The sequence below is a fragment of the Amblyomma americanum genome, chromosome 11 (genome assembly GCF_052857255.1).
Source record: "Amblyomma americanum isolate KBUSLIRL-KWMA chromosome 11, ASM5285725v1, whole genome shotgun sequence".
In the NCBI taxonomy this organism is placed as follows: Eukaryota; Metazoa; Arthropoda; class Arachnida; order Ixodida; family Ixodidae; genus Amblyomma; species Amblyomma americanum.
The window spans coordinates 5,912,424-5,931,225 of record NC_135507.1 but is presented as its reverse complement, the minus strand read 5'-3'; the positions used below and the strand labels follow the sequence as shown (position 1 = coordinate 5,931,225).

Genomic DNA, 18,802 nt, shown 5'->3' with positions numbered 1-18,802 from the left:
TACGCATTTGGCTTGCATAATAATTTATTTTCAAATAAATATAATTTCTACTTTACGTTTAAGTCGTACAATTTAACATTTTGTTTATGCTAGTCAGCCATTTTGGGAAAGAGAGAAAGTGTGCATGACTGATCGAGGTGCGTGTGAAGCGGTGTGAAGTGTTGGTGTCACAAAAGCCGTGCAAATGGTTCGTAGCCTTCCACATTTTTGCTTTTGATGGACCTATACTCATCATCGGTCGCGTACGAGCAATGCCGGATGACTAAATTAAGCCTCCAAAGCGTCTGGCACCCGGTATTGCGCGTTCTGGGTTTAGAGCCCCCCGTTCGTCTTGTCGAAAGTACCGTTGTGCAGCCGGTAGCGACGCCCACTGTTCTGACCACCGCTCGTAATCTTCGCGACCGTGGCTAAGGAAATGCCGAAACCCTGCCGTTGTGCGCACTGGCAGCGATTTCTTGACTAGATTTCTCATCTACGCGTGTCGGAGCGGCCGACTTGGTCCGTGCGATCGCAGTCTCGTACGGACCCGAGGCCGTGTTGATTGTCCCGTGACGCGCTGGCGGTCATCGCTTGTCGAGACGTGGATGGAAGCTTCTGCGTTTGTGTCCGTGAACAGGGTTACAACGTCCTTGTCGTCGCGATATGACTGTGTCCCAGGCGCAGAAAAGCTAGTTTTGCAGTCGCGTGTGCTGCAGACGACGTATAGTGAGTCAGTCGGCAAGCTGGGCTCCGCGTGCAAAGAATGTAAAGGCAACGCGATGTGTATGACTTCTCGTGTTACGCAGGCAGCGTGTAGAGGCTTCGGCCGAGTATTGTTTGTCTCATGAAGACAGCGCAGTGTCTTCTCAGTGACAGCTATAGTTGGAAAAATCCCCTGGCTTGCGCTGACGCTTCGAAGAACAGGAGGTAGAGCGAACGATACAGGAAGAATTTCGGGAGCGACGGAGCTTGAGTCGATGCATTCGTTGCCTCCAGTTTGTCGCGTTTACAACAGAAGGCGTGGCTGGTAGTGCCTGTTAAGATATTATTCGGAGTTATTCTTTAGCCCCGCTAAAGAAAAATTCCGATCGCGTGCGCTCCCATGTTGCCTTGGTATCATATGTCGCAAATGAAATTCCTCGCATTAGAGTTATCTTATCACTGTCGCTTTGCGTAGCCGCACCTTTGGATCCGGCGCGTTCTTTTCGCAGGCGTTCTTTGGGCTCGGACAGAGTGCCGACATCGATATAATCCTCAATGGCACAGAGAATCGCAAAATGGCAGAGATCAAGACGGAAGACGGGAAGAAAGAAAAACACCTGCTCTACTACGATGGAGAGTCCGTCTCGGGGAAAGTGAACATTACGCTCAAAAAGCCGGGCTCCAAGCTCGAGCACCAGGGCATCAAAATTGAGTTCATCGGACAGATAGGCGAGTTGTTTTTTCCCAAAATGCAACGTTTCTGTGCCACTTGGCTCGCTGTATGCGCTACTTATTTATCAGGTGTCATTTTTGAATGCACTATAGGGTAAACTCCATAATGGCCTGTATATTACATGCGATATGGGCTGTGCAGTTGTCGCTTGTTTTCTTTTCGGCTCAGAAAAGAATATGATAGCCTTGCAGTATTGCACAAGCCACATTTACCTACATATTTCTCAAAGCGTTGTGTCAAGGTAATCAGCTGCCTGAGATATAGAAGGCTTGCTGTAAAGTCAGAGTAAAAAAACTCTCGCATCTTAACAACCTCAAAATTTAATTGGACATTTTGTTGCATTGGCAGGTAATGCAGTGATTGTGAGTTTAGTTATTATTTTACTGTCCCGGAAATGAGCCTGATTTACTAATTCTAATGTTCTAGTGTATTTTTATCAGTAAAACTGTCATTTTTTTTTTGCTTCTGTATAAGTAATGATGAAATGCTTGAAGTTTGGCACTTTTATCCCACACTCTAACTGTGTTGACATTACAGGATTAAACTCATAACGAATGTGGCAAATCAGGATTCATAGGTGTGACACTTTAACAGTGCAGACAATGATGCGCTTGTCGGCATCTTTTCCTGTGCTTCAAAATTGCCCCTTGACAACAAGGAATGAATTCCTTTTTGATGCTAAACGTGAAGATGTTTACATAGGCTAAGATCACTTTATTGAATACAAACACTTTCGTGCACACATGCAAATGTCACTGTTGGAACAGCTCGTGATGATGATGCTATAAACAAGCCAGCTTGTTTCAGAGGCAATTTTCACTGCTTTCTCAGTTTCATGAATTACATTTTACATGCACCAGAGATATGCTGTTTCCAGGTTTGTGTGTATTTAGTGTGTCTCTATCCTACCCTTCAACGTGGCCTTCACTGATTTTGTTTCAGAGCTTTACTATGATCGGGGCAACCATCACGAGTTCGCATCGTTGGTCAAGGAACTTGCACGGCCTGGGGAGCTTGTCCAGAATGCCAGTTACAGTTTTGAATTTGTCAATGTGGAGAAACCCTACGAATCGTACACTGGCTCCAACGTCAGGTTAAGGTGGGCAGCATAGTTTTGTACTTCTTTTTTATCTGTTATAGCCTGATGTCCCTGAAACCTCAGGCGAGATCATGTGATCAGTTGGGTGGCCACAAAGCCATTTATTGTCTCGTGTAGGGAAGAGCATGAGCTGTCTGTTCCAAACTAACTTAACTAATTGTGTACTGTTGTTTTATTGTAGCAGTATCAAGGTGTTGACATCGGTGAACATTCGTTTTGATTACTGTTTCAGCCTGCTGCTAATAATAAAAGTAGTACTCAGTCACCTATTTTGGATTTTTAAGTGCATATTTTTTAGAGCCTAAATGCTGGCCTATTTGTTTTTTTATTTTTTTAGTGCCTAGACTTCCAAGCCCCAGTGGTGACGTTGTTTCTATGGATGATAGCCAGTGGATCATATTACCTACGAAGAGTTAATGCCACTCATTTATCCTCTTGCTCATGGCCACGATTCCCATACACGTGCATAGTCACCCCCTAGCATGTGATTATGTGAAAAAAGATCCATCCTTTACTTGGTGTTGAACGTTCAGAGGTTGACTGCGCTAAGTGACATTTCACTCCTTTTTTTTGCCCAGGTATTTCCTGAGAGTGACCATCGTGCGTCGTCTGACCGATCTGGTGAAGGAGCTGGACATGGTGGTCCATACGCTTTCATCTTATCCCGAAATCAACTCCTCAATCAAGATGGAAGTGGGCATCGAGGATTGCCTACACATTGAGTTTGAGTACAACAAGTCCAAGTGAGTGCACCTGATACACACACCCATTAGGGATGGGGGTTGCAGTGTATTGGCAAATTAGGGAGTATTCTGAGAAGTGAGTTTCTTGTTTTCTACAGGCGATGGTTGATTTTCAAAGAAGATAACTTCACTGAATATTACTCCAACAGGTATCACCTCAAGGACGTCATTGTGGGGAAGATTTATTTCCTCTTGGTTCGCATCAAGATCAAACACATGGAGATTGCCATCATCAAGCGCGAAACCACTGGCTCGGGACCAAACATATTCAACGAGAATGAGACCATCGCCAAGTATGAAATCATGGACGGCGCACCCGTGCGAGGTGGGTGTATTGTTGATATTCAAATTATTGTGTGTGGAGCTGTCCACTCCAGTTTTGTCTTGACTGGGCAGGCAAGGTTTGCAGCACATATGCCTTATCAGAGCACTGATAAGTGATAAATGCTGACCAGTACACATAATTTGCCCATGGAATGATACCAAAAATCCAAAAATAAAAGTATTCAAGGAGGTTGGTTAGCAGGCTTTTCTGAGAGCACAACTGCCTTGCCAAAGCGCTAATCACTTTTATCAGTGAAATGCATATTGTGTCAACCGACTGATAAGGCCGGTACAAACTGGCCTGGTGGAGCTAAGATAATCAATAAATTTCCCCCAGCACTGTAACAGTGGTGGAGGTTTTATCTCTATCGTAGTTGAGATGGGGAGTGTGCTGATGAGAGTGTCAATAACCTCTAATTACGTCATTGCATACAGCAGCCAGTTTGTTTGCCATCTGATAAAATTTAAAAGTCTGACAAGAATAGATCACATTAGGTGAAGACGTCCCAAAAACCTTGCTTAATTTTAGCCTGGTAAAAACTTCACACCGTATGACAGGAAGCAGTTTTGCTTTACAAACTTTCCTACTGCGTTGATGAATCCTAATGTTTTCTGTAGTGCATCTAACTTGCTAACTGTTCATAAATTCAGTATTACTGAAGAAATGCTGGAAAATTTTAGTATGCTGGTGTATGGAGATAGCACATAGGTTTTAGAACTGTGTGAATATTTGAAATGTGGAATGCAAATTAAATACTTTTGATATTCAGTTCATATTCAATCCGAAATATTGATATTCGAGAATTTCTGAATACTCATTAGCGATCGGATAGCATGCCTACTTTCATTAATTCCACCGCGGCAAAACCACAACATCTGGGCAAATTACCTGAAAATCAAGTTTAAAGTGTCAGGAAAACAGCACAAAGTCTTCATCTTTGCTTTCTTCTCCGTTGTTTACCGCATAAGCTTATCACATTCGGATGCTGCTAGGATTGGACCTCATGCAAAATTCTGATAGTGAGCTTTTTGCACATGACAGCTGATGCGAGCAAGATGGCCGACTGCCTGCTTCGAACAATCATAACATGAAAGCGCGCGGTGTTTTCTTTGATCCTTCCATAATGTATTACGTACTGAACATCCTCACCCATGGCATCAGTCCTGTCACCTTCACAACTCTCGGAGCGTGAGCTCTGCCACCTCATTTCGGTCAACTTAGATATGCGGAAAAGTCCACTTGTGGAATTTTGCATGAGGCTTCCAAAGTGGCGAGTCGAAGTGCCAGCGGTAGGGTAAGCACTTGTTTAAAAACCCCACGTATCGCTTGGTACACTGTAACCCACATACTTCTTAAAGGGTCCCTGAAAACGGTGTTTGAGGTCGGCTATAAAATGCTTGCATTATGTAGAGTACAGGCCGACGAGCATTCATGCTGCGTATAAGGCTCCAAAAGCGAGCCGATAATTTAGAATACATTTTTAAAAATGCCCGCTTCTGTGCCTCGCGGCAACCGGTGGTGCTGAGCTTTTGCCAAATCTATGCGAAACGCATCATGTAGCACTCGTTATGCTAGCAGCAGAGGGCTATCATATTGATTCGCCGTGCCAACTCTTTAAGACGTCACGTAGCTACCAAGGCCATGGCCAGTCAGCTGCGTAGCTCTGGCAGCCGGGCGCACTCTCTACTACACCATCACTGAGGCCGAGTGGATGCATAAAATGAGACGAAAGGGAAAGGCGCAAAGACGCAGAAATTCAAATTTTGACAGCAAATAACTCAGCTTTTACAAAACACATTAAAAAAAATTCTTGCTGGAGGGTATCCGTGAAGCGGCGTCCTTTATAACATCCCAGGCATACTGCAACTTTATTGAGAGCCCTGTTCAGAGCCCCTTTAGCGGCGCATATGATGACAATCAGAGAGCCCCTGTCGCTTGGCCGAAAATAGCCTGACTGCGTAGTTTCAATTTCGGAGCTTTGCCACAAGCCCGCTATGACGGCAACTGTCTGTACATGCATTCATCGGTCATCCAAACAGAGTTGTGCGCTGCTTTCAGACACTGACTAGTGCGTCTCTAATAATTTTTTTTGCTTATTAAAAGCAGTCTCGTCGTTCCAACGCCAATGTGCGTTCCCCTCGCTTATGTCCGCATTGTTCTTTCAGCAAGCCGAAACTGTGCGCTTGTCACGGGCTTTTCGGTGTATGTGCGATGGAGCCTTCTTGTAAAGCTTCATTGCACTATCGCATTTTCGACATTTTTTTTTTTCTGTTTGTGTTTCGAGGGTGCAGGGCATATTATAAATCATCCTTCAGATAATCTGGGCACTTCTAGTCTCCTGAAATCTGACCCAATTAGGTTTTACGAGCCATCACACGATTTTTGACTGCCAGTCATGCATAAGTTCATGGATTTATTTCATTTTGTTACTCATTCTCCAAGACCACATTACAGGCTGCATATCATTATGCTGTATAATCAAGTCTTATACATTTCTTTACAACAGTAGTGTATATTTTTTTTTCTGTGTTGCTGAGTCAGTCTAGATTTTTTTATTTCAGTTGCAAATATTTTACAGTCGTTTGAAAGAGAAAAGGGCAACATTTGATTGTATATCTTTTTCTGAAATATTTTTTCATTGAACACTATTCAATATTTGAAAGCATTTTTTTTTCTTGAAATTCATATTCGAGTTCAGAAGTTTCAATATTCGCACAGCCCTAATAATTGTCTGAATGGCTGTGGTGCTGAATTTCTCTACAAGTAGACTTCTATATAAGTAATTTATATATGCATTTCAGTGGATGTGAAATGCAGAGACAACTGTGAACTAGATTTTAGTGCTTGTTGATAGACCCCAGGTGGTGTAAATTATAATCCCACATTGTCCATTATGGCGCGCCTCAGAGCCCAAAGTGTTGCTTTGGCACGTAAAGCCCTTTTGTAGCAATTAATCCATAACTGTTAACTAATACTGTGCGCAGGAGAGTCCATACCAATCCGTCTGTTCCTTGCGGGCTACGACCTGACGCCCACCATGAAGGACATCAACAAGAAGTTCTCAGTCCGCTACTATCTCAACCTGGTTCTGGTCGATGAAGAAGAGCGTCGCTACTTCAAGCAGCAGGTGGGTGGGCTATCTCGTACAGCGTGCACATGATGCATCTAGGAAAATTTAATTTTCAACATGACGGTGGCTTTGCAATGTCATGTATGGTTGTGCCAGGAGCCTTGAAAACATCATTCATCTGCAAACTAGTACTGTCAGGTACACACCTTGGCAAGAGTTGCCACACTCTCGCAGGCTTGTAACATATTGACCATTGCGCTGCTAATATAGACAGGTATAAGTGCTTTTTCTAATGTGGCAGCTTTACTGAAAGGGGCTGTTGTTTTGCAGTAAATTTAACTCAACTCAGGGTTATTATAGTTATGTAGCTTGCTTGCTTTGTCTTAAGAGAAATGGTCTGCCATGGCAGTGCCAGACTGTGTGTAGCGTTAGCTGGAATGTGCAGTCTGTCGCTGAAATGGCAAAGTACCTGCTGCCTTTCCAGATACATTTTCACCTTTTTAGAAACCCTTTTTGCCTGTTAAAATTCTGCAACATTTTCACCTTTTTAGAAACCCTTTTTGCCTGTTAAAATTCTGCAACACAAGTGAAGCCTACTCGCAGGCAGTGTTGAATTTTGACATATTTTTTTACCAGTGTTAAGGCCAAGGAGTTTTTTGCTCTCTGTACAATGTTTGCACATTGATTTTTTTTTTTTTTGAGTTAGGCAATACCTTTGCAAAACATGGTGCTGCATAGAATGCATCGTCAAGTGGTGCACAGCTGCAGCTGTTGCCATCGGCAATAAACAATTCATGCACGGTTACCCCGAACGGAGGGGAAGCACTATTGCCTAATTAGTCATTGGTCAAAGCCTCTTATCATTACAGTACAGAGTTATGCCTGCCTCCATTATTAATGCAACAGTCAGTACTTGAACGCTTATGTAGCACTTGCACATTTGGCAGAAACTAGGTTTTCATCCGTGGAGCTCATGGAGGCAGACGAACTAAGTTGGGCCTTTCGACCACAGTCTGTGCATTTGTTTCATGTCTCAGGAAATCGTGCTGTGGAGGAAAGGAGAGAAGACCCGCAAGCCCATCCAACAACAGCAGCAGGCGTCCAACGCGCACGCAGACCAAGCTGCGAAAGACTCTGCCAAGTAGCCCTGCGCTCGTCTAAGACAGCCCTTGTGTACATCTCCGGTCGCCCTCTCCCCACTGCCATCTTCTTACCGCGGCACTTGGGGCCCCACCAGGAAGGATTCACAGCAGCAGCGGCAACAACAAAGACAACGGTCAAGCGCGGTGGTTGCCATGCTGCCCTCTGGCATAGTCCTTCCCTCCTTACACCTCTCTGTCGCGAGAGAGACCGTTGACCTGAAAGGCCTGTTCTCTCTCTTTTTTTTTTTTCACAGAGGACAGCTGTAAATACGCGACATTCCAATTTATTTCGTTTTGCATTGCCGGAAGGAAGATTTTTGAAATGAACTGCATGTGGTGAGATTCCGCGCTGCTGCTGCTAGTGGCGGGAGACGTTGACAGACGCACACTACTAGTGGCAGCACGCGAAGCTCTCCTCCTCCTCTTACTCTTGCTTCCTTTATTTCTAGTATTGGCTTTTTTTTTTTCTCGCTCTCTCTGGCAGATTACTGTGTGCATGTGTGCTGTACAGATATGTATATAGGTAATGGATCATGCAGACACTTCACTGGGGAAGAGAAATGGTTTGTGTATTGCGAATAAAATGTCTAGTGATTTATGTGTTACATCATGCTGCATCTGTCATGCTAAGAGGCTAGTAGGTGGTATGCCAAGCCCTCTTTATCTAGGAGTACTGGCTTACTTTTTGGAGCATCAGGGAACTGTCATTTACTGGTGAAAGCTGGGCCAGTGGAAGAAAAGTTGTGGCTTCCTACAGATCCCATTAAAGATTCCTCTATTCGTCACTTACGCTAGAAAAGGGATTACAGTTAATACTGGATATATCAAAGCCGCCACGGTGGCTCTGTAGTTATGGTGCTTGGCTGCTGACACGAAAGGCATGGGTTCGATCCCGGCCGCAGCGGTCAAATTTCAATGGAGGCGAAATTCTAGAGGCCTGTGTACTGTGCGATGTCTGTGCACTTTAAAGAACCCCAGGTGGTCGAAATTCCCGGAGCCCTTCACTACGGCGTCCCTCATAGCCTGAGTCGCTATGGGACATTAAACCCCCATAAACAACAGACGAATTATTCCCTATATCGGAACAGAACGTCCCCTTGAAAACCTCGAGCAAAAGCATAGCACTATTGTTTGCATTTATCAAACTTCCGTTCAGGGTAGCGTCTGATATAACTAACAGTGCGCCATGCCCCTACAAGGGGCACTTTTTTTTGGACAGCACTCCTGCAATCACCACATCGGCTATGCGGTTTTGGACATCTGATGGTAGCGCTAGTGCTGTAAAACCGTGTAACGATGTCAATGCGCTGTGTGCCTAAGGGTAACCCTCGGTCTCGTACTAATTTTTCACGCAACACCACTATCATGAGGGTGAAGCCATGCTTACAGAGTGGACCCCAGGAGCAGCCCTTGCCTGGAACACTTCGCTGCCAAAAGTGTTGTGCAAACCAACTGTATGTTAAGTTTAATGCAAGCTCATTCCACTTGTAGCGTACCGGTAATAGAACTATACCTCTTATGATAGGTGATAGCTAGTTGTAAAGCACCGTCTGTGGTGAATTCGATGCAAAGCAGGCTACGCCTAGCGAGCAATGCGCTGCCAGTATGCCTGCAAGGGGCACATCGCTAGCTTGGGTACACTGTGTTCTTGATTCTAGGTTGCAGATAGACTTATTATTGCCATTTTCTATATTCAGGAGAACCCTGCCATAGTAAATTCGGATATAGTAGTGAAACTGTGGTCCCACTTTGCCTCCCATAGACTGTACATTTTTTTTTTCATTTATATTAAAGTTTCTTCACAAGAAACTGCTGTAATAAAGAGCATCTGGCCGTGGCGACCCACTTCGCGCACAATGATGACACTGCGGCAGGCGCAAAGTCGAAAATTGCGGGGCCAACATTCGGAGGCAAATAGATATTGAAGATATAACGGTGTTTTTTTTTTTTTAGATGGTTAGTGGTTTCGCCACCAAACTCAAGAGTGCAAGGAGAAGCCTACTTTAGCATGGCACTCACGGAAAAAAAAAAAGTAAAGCCGGCTACGAACGTACAAAGAAAGTGGTGCGGTTCGCTGAGAAAGGAAAGCTAGTAAAGGTGCAGTGATGAGTTGATACAGGAAGAAAAGGGGCGAATGCTCGCAGCATGGCTGCGGCGGCACTGCATGTGCAGTTTTGCCGTGCTTGACTGCTGCGCGCATTTCTTAACTATTGTTTCTTGAAGGAGTATAGACACCTAACTTTTGGATGCACTTTTTCATGTTTGTAATGATGTGTCAGGCATTATTATACATGGGTGACTCACCTGGTAAATAATTTATAATTGCAATTTTTTCTCATGCTGTTTCGGTTTCAACAGCCGAATGATGACTGTGACGTCAAAGTGTGCTTACAGGCCACGCGAGACATGAAAAAACTGCAATATAATCGCTTCTTCCATATTTCTTGTCATTTTGGCTCTTGAGGAAGGCTGGCTTCAGCACTGTGGTGAATTGAAACGGTGAAGCAGCAATTATATGGACGCTTTACCATGCCTCATGTGACACAAAAGCACCCTTTGACGTCACAGCCATTGTTCGGCTGTTGAAACCGAAACAGCATGACAGAAAAAATTCGATTATAAATTATTCAGCGGTCAGAGATGAATATCGCATGGTGATTCATGCGTAGTAGTGTCTTCCGCATCATTGTAGAGAAGAAAACATGCACAAAGGTTAGGCGTCTGTACTCCTTTAAATGAGGCTGTGGAAGACGACGCTATGATCACGCAAAGCTTTGGTTTTTTGCATGGACTCAAACCGACGTTATATTCGTAGCCACGCTGTAATCATGCAAATGCAGTACTTCCACAAGACAGACAAAATAAAAAATGCAATAAAATAAATAATTATCCTATAAAGCAGGATGGAAGGCATTCTGTTTCTTTTATAAGCCAATACTATGTTTTTAGCAAGTAGCCAGAGAGCATCCTCAGAGCCATGCCATTGCCAGCAACTGATATCGTAAAAACCCTGGTATAGTAAATATTTTTGCTGGTCCGAGACACTTTACTATAGAGGGGTTCTATTTTGTGATCCTCTTTGATTTCGATGTATCTAGGATCGACAGTACTTCAATCCAAGCCAACATGGCTGGCAAAGGTGCACACGACATACTTTGCTAGTAAATGCCTTCTGCAAAGAGTGCGTAGAAGCAAGTCCCTATGCACTCAAACAGTGCTCGTATCAAGAATTAAACCACGAAGGTAAAGAGCAACACACAGTAACAATCGCAAGTGGGCTGTCTTTATTAGGAAAATATGGCAAAAAAATGTGGCTCACACCTAGAACTAGCAGCGTTAACTGCCAAACAATGTGGTGGTACTTGTTTAACCTTGCCCGGCCTTGACTTGCAGAACAAATTCCAAAAGTTAAGCAGTCTCATGTTGAAGCAATGCCTGCTTTCCTAAACACCTGCAACATTGGCTAACGACAGGCTGCCAGCCTCTTTTATGGCAAACACATGCAACCAGAATGTTGAAGGCCAATGAATTGAGAAAAGATAAAAATTAGTAGTCTATGGCAAAATATAGCTTTGAATTTTCCATGTTGTCCCGAGTGATGGTCACGGCTGTTCTTATCGCTAGGCCACTAATTTTGCAGCTTTGAACTGGATTGGCATCAATGGCAGTCAATGCCATCTCTTGGTGCCTGCTGGCAACCTGTGGCAAGACGGCCACAACAGGAAAGCAAGCCATGCTTAGACCAACATGGCAGGCATCTAGCAGATGAAACGGTACCCGAGATTATGCAACATGAGAGCTTGGCCTGCAAAACAGTTCAACGCAATGTAATTTGCGCTTAATGGCCGTCACACAGGTGATTCGTGCTCTCGCGTTGCATCTGCTGTTGTACAGCTTGGACTCGACAAGATGGCCCAAGAAATAACGTTAACTTTGGTGCTCACATTTCCACAGAGCGATGTTATGGTAATACATAGTACATTGTGGAAACACTATGCTTATCACATTCCACACTCGTTTAAAAGTTTCCTTTTCTTGAAAGTCTTTAAAAAAATAAGATCCTTTTCCCAATGACAAAACTTTTGCCTGCTCTCACAACTTTTAAGGTGGCGTACACAACCAAAGGAGGAAACACTGCAAGTGAGAAAACGCACTAAAAACAGTAACAAAAACCTAAGTACATAGTGCAACCCGGCTGCTACGCGGGGTTCCATTGGCACAGCAGGTGTTGTCTGCAGCAGCTTATTCACCTATGGATTCATCTGGACTGCACAAAGCTTCTGCCACTCGCAAGACATGAAGCCCAGCAAGCACCGAGCAGAAAAGACACTCTTAAATATTGCCAACTGCAGGAACGCACATCCGAAACAAAGATAACCCGGACTCTCGCAACTTTTCGCGTTGGCTTGTATTCCTTCACAACCTTGTCAATGTCCTGCACAGCGGTAAGAAGGGTAGCCATCACACAGATCACTGTGCCAAAAAGTCCCATATTGCAATCGCCATGCATCTGAAGGAAAGGTGCAAACCGTCACTCACTCGCAAATCAATATAGTTTTGACACACACTCAACATACAAACAGTTGGCAAGGCATGAGCACTGCAATGATCTATGCTGTAGGAGTGGTCAAGAGATACGTGAAATATTCAATGCGAAAAAGGATGATGCAGAATTTGCAACAAGTGGCAAATATAATGAAGCGCACTGCTAGGCTATGGAAGGCACACACGGTTTCTGCAAAGCATTTTCTCTAAACTTCCCTAAACAAAGAAATGCGAGGGAAGTGTCCCACAAGGTGCTGCCATTTTAGGGATGGCAATGTGAACTCGATTTCACAATTTCAATATGCAAGACAGGCCAAACATGAAATCAATCCGTAGCTTCCAACATTCCTGTCCTGGCCAGCTGGGTGGTTTGACTGAAATGGAATACAGTGGTGCTTGAGCAAAGCTAAGATATGCCATGGTCTTTCCGGAATTTCCTGCTAGACACAAAACACATCATGCTGTGATGCATACCGTATAAATAAGTATAAGGGCCACACTTCTTTTTTTAAAATTTGGGTGTGAATGTTGAAGGTGCGGCCCATACAAGAATTAAAAAAAAAACATATACCCATATTTTTTCTCAGTTATCTAGTCCAAAATGGGGTGCGGCCCTTATATGACATTATACGGTATTATCTTAAGCATAAAGGCAAAAATTAATGTTAATGCAGTCTGCACCATATGTTGTGTGCCAGGTATTGCAGGGTTATGCAAACATGGGATACTCAAAACGTGTCTCATGTTAAGCACATGACAGCCCTGCTGAGTCTTGCACAACAGTCGGCTTACATGGCTCAGGTTGCAAGTTTGTGCACATGGTTCTTTTCTATCTCTGTTTGGTAAGCAAATAAAATTGTATGTGGAAAATTCTATCGCAAGGGAAACTAGCAGGACGGCAATTTGTTGGCCTTTTATTTATGGAAGTGCCTCTCATGCTTGGTCTGTCCTTTCACAAAACTTTAGGGTAGCTTTTGCGGTCAGTAGAATGCTATCAGAAGACCTTGAACATGCTTGCCCTTGCTCTAAGAACAGGCCACTATCAAAAATATAACTCCACGACTTTATCTGGCAATGGAACGGAAGCTATGGAGCCAAAGCACCCTCTTATTAAGGAGTGGAATAAAGGCTTGGTAGTTTCTTCGTTACAACATACTAGACTGCAAATGTTCGTTATTTAAAGAATATTTCTAGCACAAATAACAACTTTCAATACTGGAAGTCGAGGAAAAAGCAGTTTTTTGATTACAACAAATTTGCTAGGCACATCTAGTTACAAGAAGCTTCAATAGATGCTGCTCCAGCAAAACAGAGAAGTTACTGTGGGGAAAGCAATGCGCCCAGCACACCACTGTGCAGGGCCATAACTATTTGGCAGACTGACATTATTATGGATGCTCTGCGCCTGTAGACTTCCCTACACTGCCAAGAAAAGCTGCAGATTCCTTGATACACTCGGACAGCATCTAAACCAAGACGGAACAAGAATGGCAGCACCTGGCGGGGTATGATTGCTCATGCACAAGAACAGCACTATAGATGGCAGCACCTGTCTGCAGAGAATTGCAAGCACGAGTCATGTAGCTTTTTTATGTAAGCTTGTGGCGCAGTTTGCGCTGCAGGTCGACAGTAAAGCTGGCAGCTGGTCTTAGACAGGATGTGATTACACTGTACCTGAAAAATTTTATATACGCAACTCTGGTGCAAAGAAAGAAGAAAGCCTTATTCTAGAGCCTTCAATTAGCAACTCCTGAGGCAATAAGGCAGAAAATGTCTAATATATACGAGTGTACCTGTACAAGAAAATGCTTTTTTGATTTTACATGGAGCCTAAGCAAATGCTGCAAGGCTGACTCTCACATAAACAATACAAAAAGACTGACACACCGGCACATTCACGCGACTAGTTGTGTGAATGCAAACTGAGCGCTCCCCTTTTGTGCTGGACAGCACTCTACCTTGCCATGCAAGGTTTCAAGCGATACACAATGGGTTTTAAATGCTCAAAGATTGTTGTATATGTACATGGTCCTTCATTTTCAGGTATAACATTTTTCACCATTCAGGGGGTAAGATTCAGGTGTTACTTCTTTACTGAAAAATGGACAGGTGTGTTGTGTTGGGTTTTATGGCACATATAAGTGACTCAGGCTATCATGTGCCAAGCACGAGGTTGAAAGTCTGTTTGTTTACTTATTTGACAAAATTTTTCCAATGTATACTTCGTTTAAAACATTTGCTTCCTTTAAAAGCCTAAAAATACAGATCAAATCAACAAGACCGCTTTCACCTAAGAACAATGGATAGGCATCCAGTTTTTTGTGTCAAGGAGTAAAAGGGGATTAAAGAAGGGATAGATCGCTAACAGTTGTGAAGGCATTTGTACACTGGTTTTAGAGTTCCCACATGGTAGATTAATTCAGCTGCAGCCAGCGACAAAACATTTTTTGAAAAACCAGTTTTTGGGCAGATAACAGGGCGTAATACGATTTTCTGAAAACTCTCTCTCAGGGTGCCGAAATGAAGTTTTACCCAAAAGCAAATATTCGCAATACATGCAACTAGGTAAGAAAGCAGTACAGGCTGGGTCAAGCCCTGCACCTGGTTTACTTTAGCATTTGCATCAGCAAAGTGCATTTTTTGAGGAAGCACAAACACATGCGCTTACGTCCACCGTTTTCCACAGTCGGGCACCCTTCTCACGTGGATTTTAGGTAAGTTGGCACAAGCCAGCTGACAAGGCCAGCCAAGACAAATCTGTAGCCAAAGCACAAAGCCTCAGCCTTGAAGGCGTACTGCCTAATACACACACCTCACTTACACAAAAAAATGCTATTAAGTGCCCAATGCCTTTCCTTGAAGCGATTCACACTAGCACCTTTCAGAATTGAATATGTTTGTCTTAACCTATTCGCTCATAAAATGCACACTCTAGCGCTCACTGCTAACAAAAAACGGCATACTATTTTGCCAGAAACTGATTCCTTTGAATTAACTAAATTTATTTCTGTTATGCATGGAATCTCTGCAAGTTTTCCAGTGTGACGTGTCAATTTTACTTAACCTTGAGACTGAACGCAGCTGGTGTGTTAACACACAGCTTTATAGCTATGTTTTCAGCTTACTGAGCAAAGCAACCACATTCTCTAACAAGAGTGCTCAAAGCCAATACATGTGAACAGTACTGAACATGTTTTTCATTTATGAACGGAGCTTTACGTTCGCGTCAACATTTTCAACTAGTTTGCCAGTATCCTCATCACAAAATTTAATGGTACTAGATATGGAATTACGGCACTGGCTATGAAAATAATGGCGTTAATGAACTTGAGGAGTTATAGACTTCACACCACTGTGGCACGGGTATATGGCAGCACTCTTCTCCGAAGTCAACAGAGGTAAAAACAGCTTCAAGAAAGTGAAAATAAAAGCACTGCAAAGCGTGATAAGAGCTGGTGAAGCTGAAAGTACACTGAATTCATGTGCTTTTGACAAGTATGCCAACATAAAGCAATTAGTGAAGCTGTTTCGCAGTTTTCACTCCTGTTCCCTTCTATGACAGGAAACGAAGTTGAAATTGAATTTAACCGACCACAATTCTTGGCATGGGTCTGTCATACATTATAGCCCCTGAGAAAAGGGAACAGATTCCTAACATGCCACTAGCTTGCACATGTTAGTGTAATTCAAGGGTTATGAGCGGCACTAGCCTTGATAAACTTTGCTTGATAGAAAAATGCAGTGAATTCCAGTGGGTCCAAATGAGCGCAACAGGGTTCTCAGTGTTTTCATTCGTGAAATTTTTCTCATGAACCTCTGCCCTTATGAACTTTCAGTGGCTACATTGACATCACCAGCGTAGTCATCTGCGTTCAGAAAACACAACTGAAAAGGAGGCTTGATATTGGACAGAAGAGGTTTTGCAAACAAAAGAGTTTGAACAACAGAAAAAACCTGTCAAAGTGCAATCGATTCATTGCACGCAATTTCCACGGTGGCTACAGAATAAGCTGGTGTGCCTAACAAGGGCATGCTTCTATGCCACAATAACAGAAGGGTTTCCATAACAAAGGTCACATTCTCCACTGGTCGCCACACAGCGTGATGAACCTGTGTCCCGCTGGTTTCTTTTCGATGTCCCTTGCGTTTTTTAGCACTTGTTACCATGTCGCAGCCAGTTAATCAAAAGCTGCAACTAGCCCGACTTTCTTCTTTGATGCTTTGACGAACCTGCCACGTCACCCGACTCCATGAGACAAGCGGCTTGGAGGCTGGCTTAGATTTAGCAGCAATGCCTTCCTTTTCTTAGGAGAAAAGGAGCCAGATCCACGCCTCTGTCAAAACATCAGTGTATAGTTCACGCCATCACATGGCGTCATGCTTTTTGCATCAGCTATTTACAAAAATCTACCCTAACAAGCAAGCGACAGTGCTTCTATACAACTACTGCTGCCGTTTACTTTGCATCCATGGGAGGAATCTCCCATGGACGCAACATGGAAACGCATGTGTTGCTAATGAACAACATGCACGCTTGTAAAGACTACAATATACTACTCGCGTAATGGGTGCACTCGCACAATGAATACACCTGCTATTTTGGCAGCCAAAATATAAATTCTTGCTGCCATATTATGCTAAGTTGTGAATGCACATTGCAAAGCTTTGAAAAGTTGTTGGAAAAAAAAAAACAGTATGCTTATTGTGAGCAAATACAGTACACACACAGCAAGATCAAGCTTTCTGTGAGTGACTTGCGAAGACGTACCAGCTGACGGACGAGACAAAACAAGATGACGGCACCAGAAAAGGTAGACAGGCATTAACCAGAGGCTGTCTGCCATTTCCTTCTCTTCTTGTGTATGTGTGTTGCTGATGGAAACCGACTGAACAGTGCTAACAGACAGGATGTATGAGAAGAACACAGACAAATGTGCTGTTCTTTTACATCCTGTCCGTTAGCGCTGTTCAAGCGGTTTCCATCAACATGCACCAACCAGCCAGACTAAGGCCTCTTCATGTGTCTTACTCCTGTCTCTCTATAGAAAATTTCAACATACCATTACCGCTCTAGGAGTACTCCTACAACACTGCCTCAGCACCACCTCTGCTTGTATTTGCATTCATGCCCTGATGCACATTAACTGTTCGCACGTGACAGCCAGATGTCTCCACTCAACCTTGTGTTGAGCCCGGTGCAGCAACCCCACCCCAGCAAACTTCCAAATCACGTCTCTCCCCACATTATTTTTCTGCTGGCTCTGACTACGTTTCTCTTTCCATGTCATCCATGCTGCAGGGTTTCAGACAGTTAGCTTGACGGAAAACTAACTGTTATTGTTCACCCACCGAACAAACGCCGGAAAGTGTGAGCGCTGCATTTGGCTTGGCTAGTGATTGGCTGAAAATGTGGATTCAGCTGCAGCTTTTTCTTGAGGGAAATCTTCAAAAGAAAGAAAAATTGCACTGGTTTCAAAATGGGACTTGTATGGAACATTTACTTGCACGAAATATATAAAATAACTTGGGCATACGCAATGAATTTAACTCACGCACACTGGACGTAAAGATCGTCTCTCTGCCAAATTTGAAAGCCCGCATAAGTATCTTAGAAGCTTCATGATAGCAGGAATGCTATTTTTTGCATTTTAGCCAATACTGTTAAAGATGTACGTTAATCTTAACTGCAATGCAGCTGAGCCCACAGCCAAATCAATATTGTTGGCTAAACACCAGCCAAGTAGAATTCAAAATACACACTTCCCTCCATACCTATGGTGACTAAACCACTCTTCAAGAAAATTGGGTAAACAGTAGCATCTTTCTTCCTTGCGTAATTTTCAGGAACTCCATGTAACTCTGCCATTCTAATGCACACAATGCTAAGAAGGATAGACCAGCCAGAAACTTGATGCCTCTACGCGCAGTAGTAAACCAGCCATATCTCTTGCAAGATAAAGTTCATTTGCCACATAAAAAACACTAATTCACCTCGTAGTCAACATAAATAGCACAGTAGTTTAAACGAAAGTGCAGTCGCATTAAGCATGACGAGGAACACAAAGTCACCATTTAAGAGACAAAGCTCTCCTTCCTTATGCATGAATGTTTCAAGAGCACCATGATACTCACTTTCCAACAACAACAACAATAAAAACAAATTGCTCAAATGACAGCATGGGGTGGGGAAAAAATCTCATCCTCTGTCAAGGCCTAACAGGTTCTGGAGCTCAATACCAGTAATATGATGGTGGCACCTGGTGCTTGGAAAGATAGCCATCCCCACACATTACCTGAATATTTCATTCTGCCAGTTCTTGTGATGACTCCCTTAAGATTGATTTTTTTTTTTTTTCAGGCAGGCACAAACACTTCAAATGCATCTGATTACTTTTTCCTTTCTTGCTATCAATCCCAGAGAAGACCAGGTATATAATGTGACATTATGTGGTCATCTGCTTGCG

At 43.4% G+C, this 18,802-nt stretch overlaps 1 protein-coding gene across 1 annotated transcript; it reads left to right on the top strand.

The window, feature by feature from the left end:
• Positions 1–81: 81 nt before the first annotated feature.
• On the top strand, positions 82–8,398 carry Vps26 (vacuolar protein sorting 26). Its single transcript, XM_077642235.1, has 7 exons — positions 82–187; positions 1,191–1,410; positions 2,357–2,513; positions 3,092–3,256; positions 3,406–3,581; positions 6,566–6,708; positions 7,689–8,398. Exons 1-7 carry the CDS (start codon positions 185–187, stop codon positions 7,794–7,796), a joined length of 972 nt encoding a protein of 323 aa, XP_077498361.1. The 5' UTR covers positions 82–184; the 3' UTR covers positions 7,797–8,398.
• Positions 8,399–18,802: the final 10,404 nt, after the last annotated feature.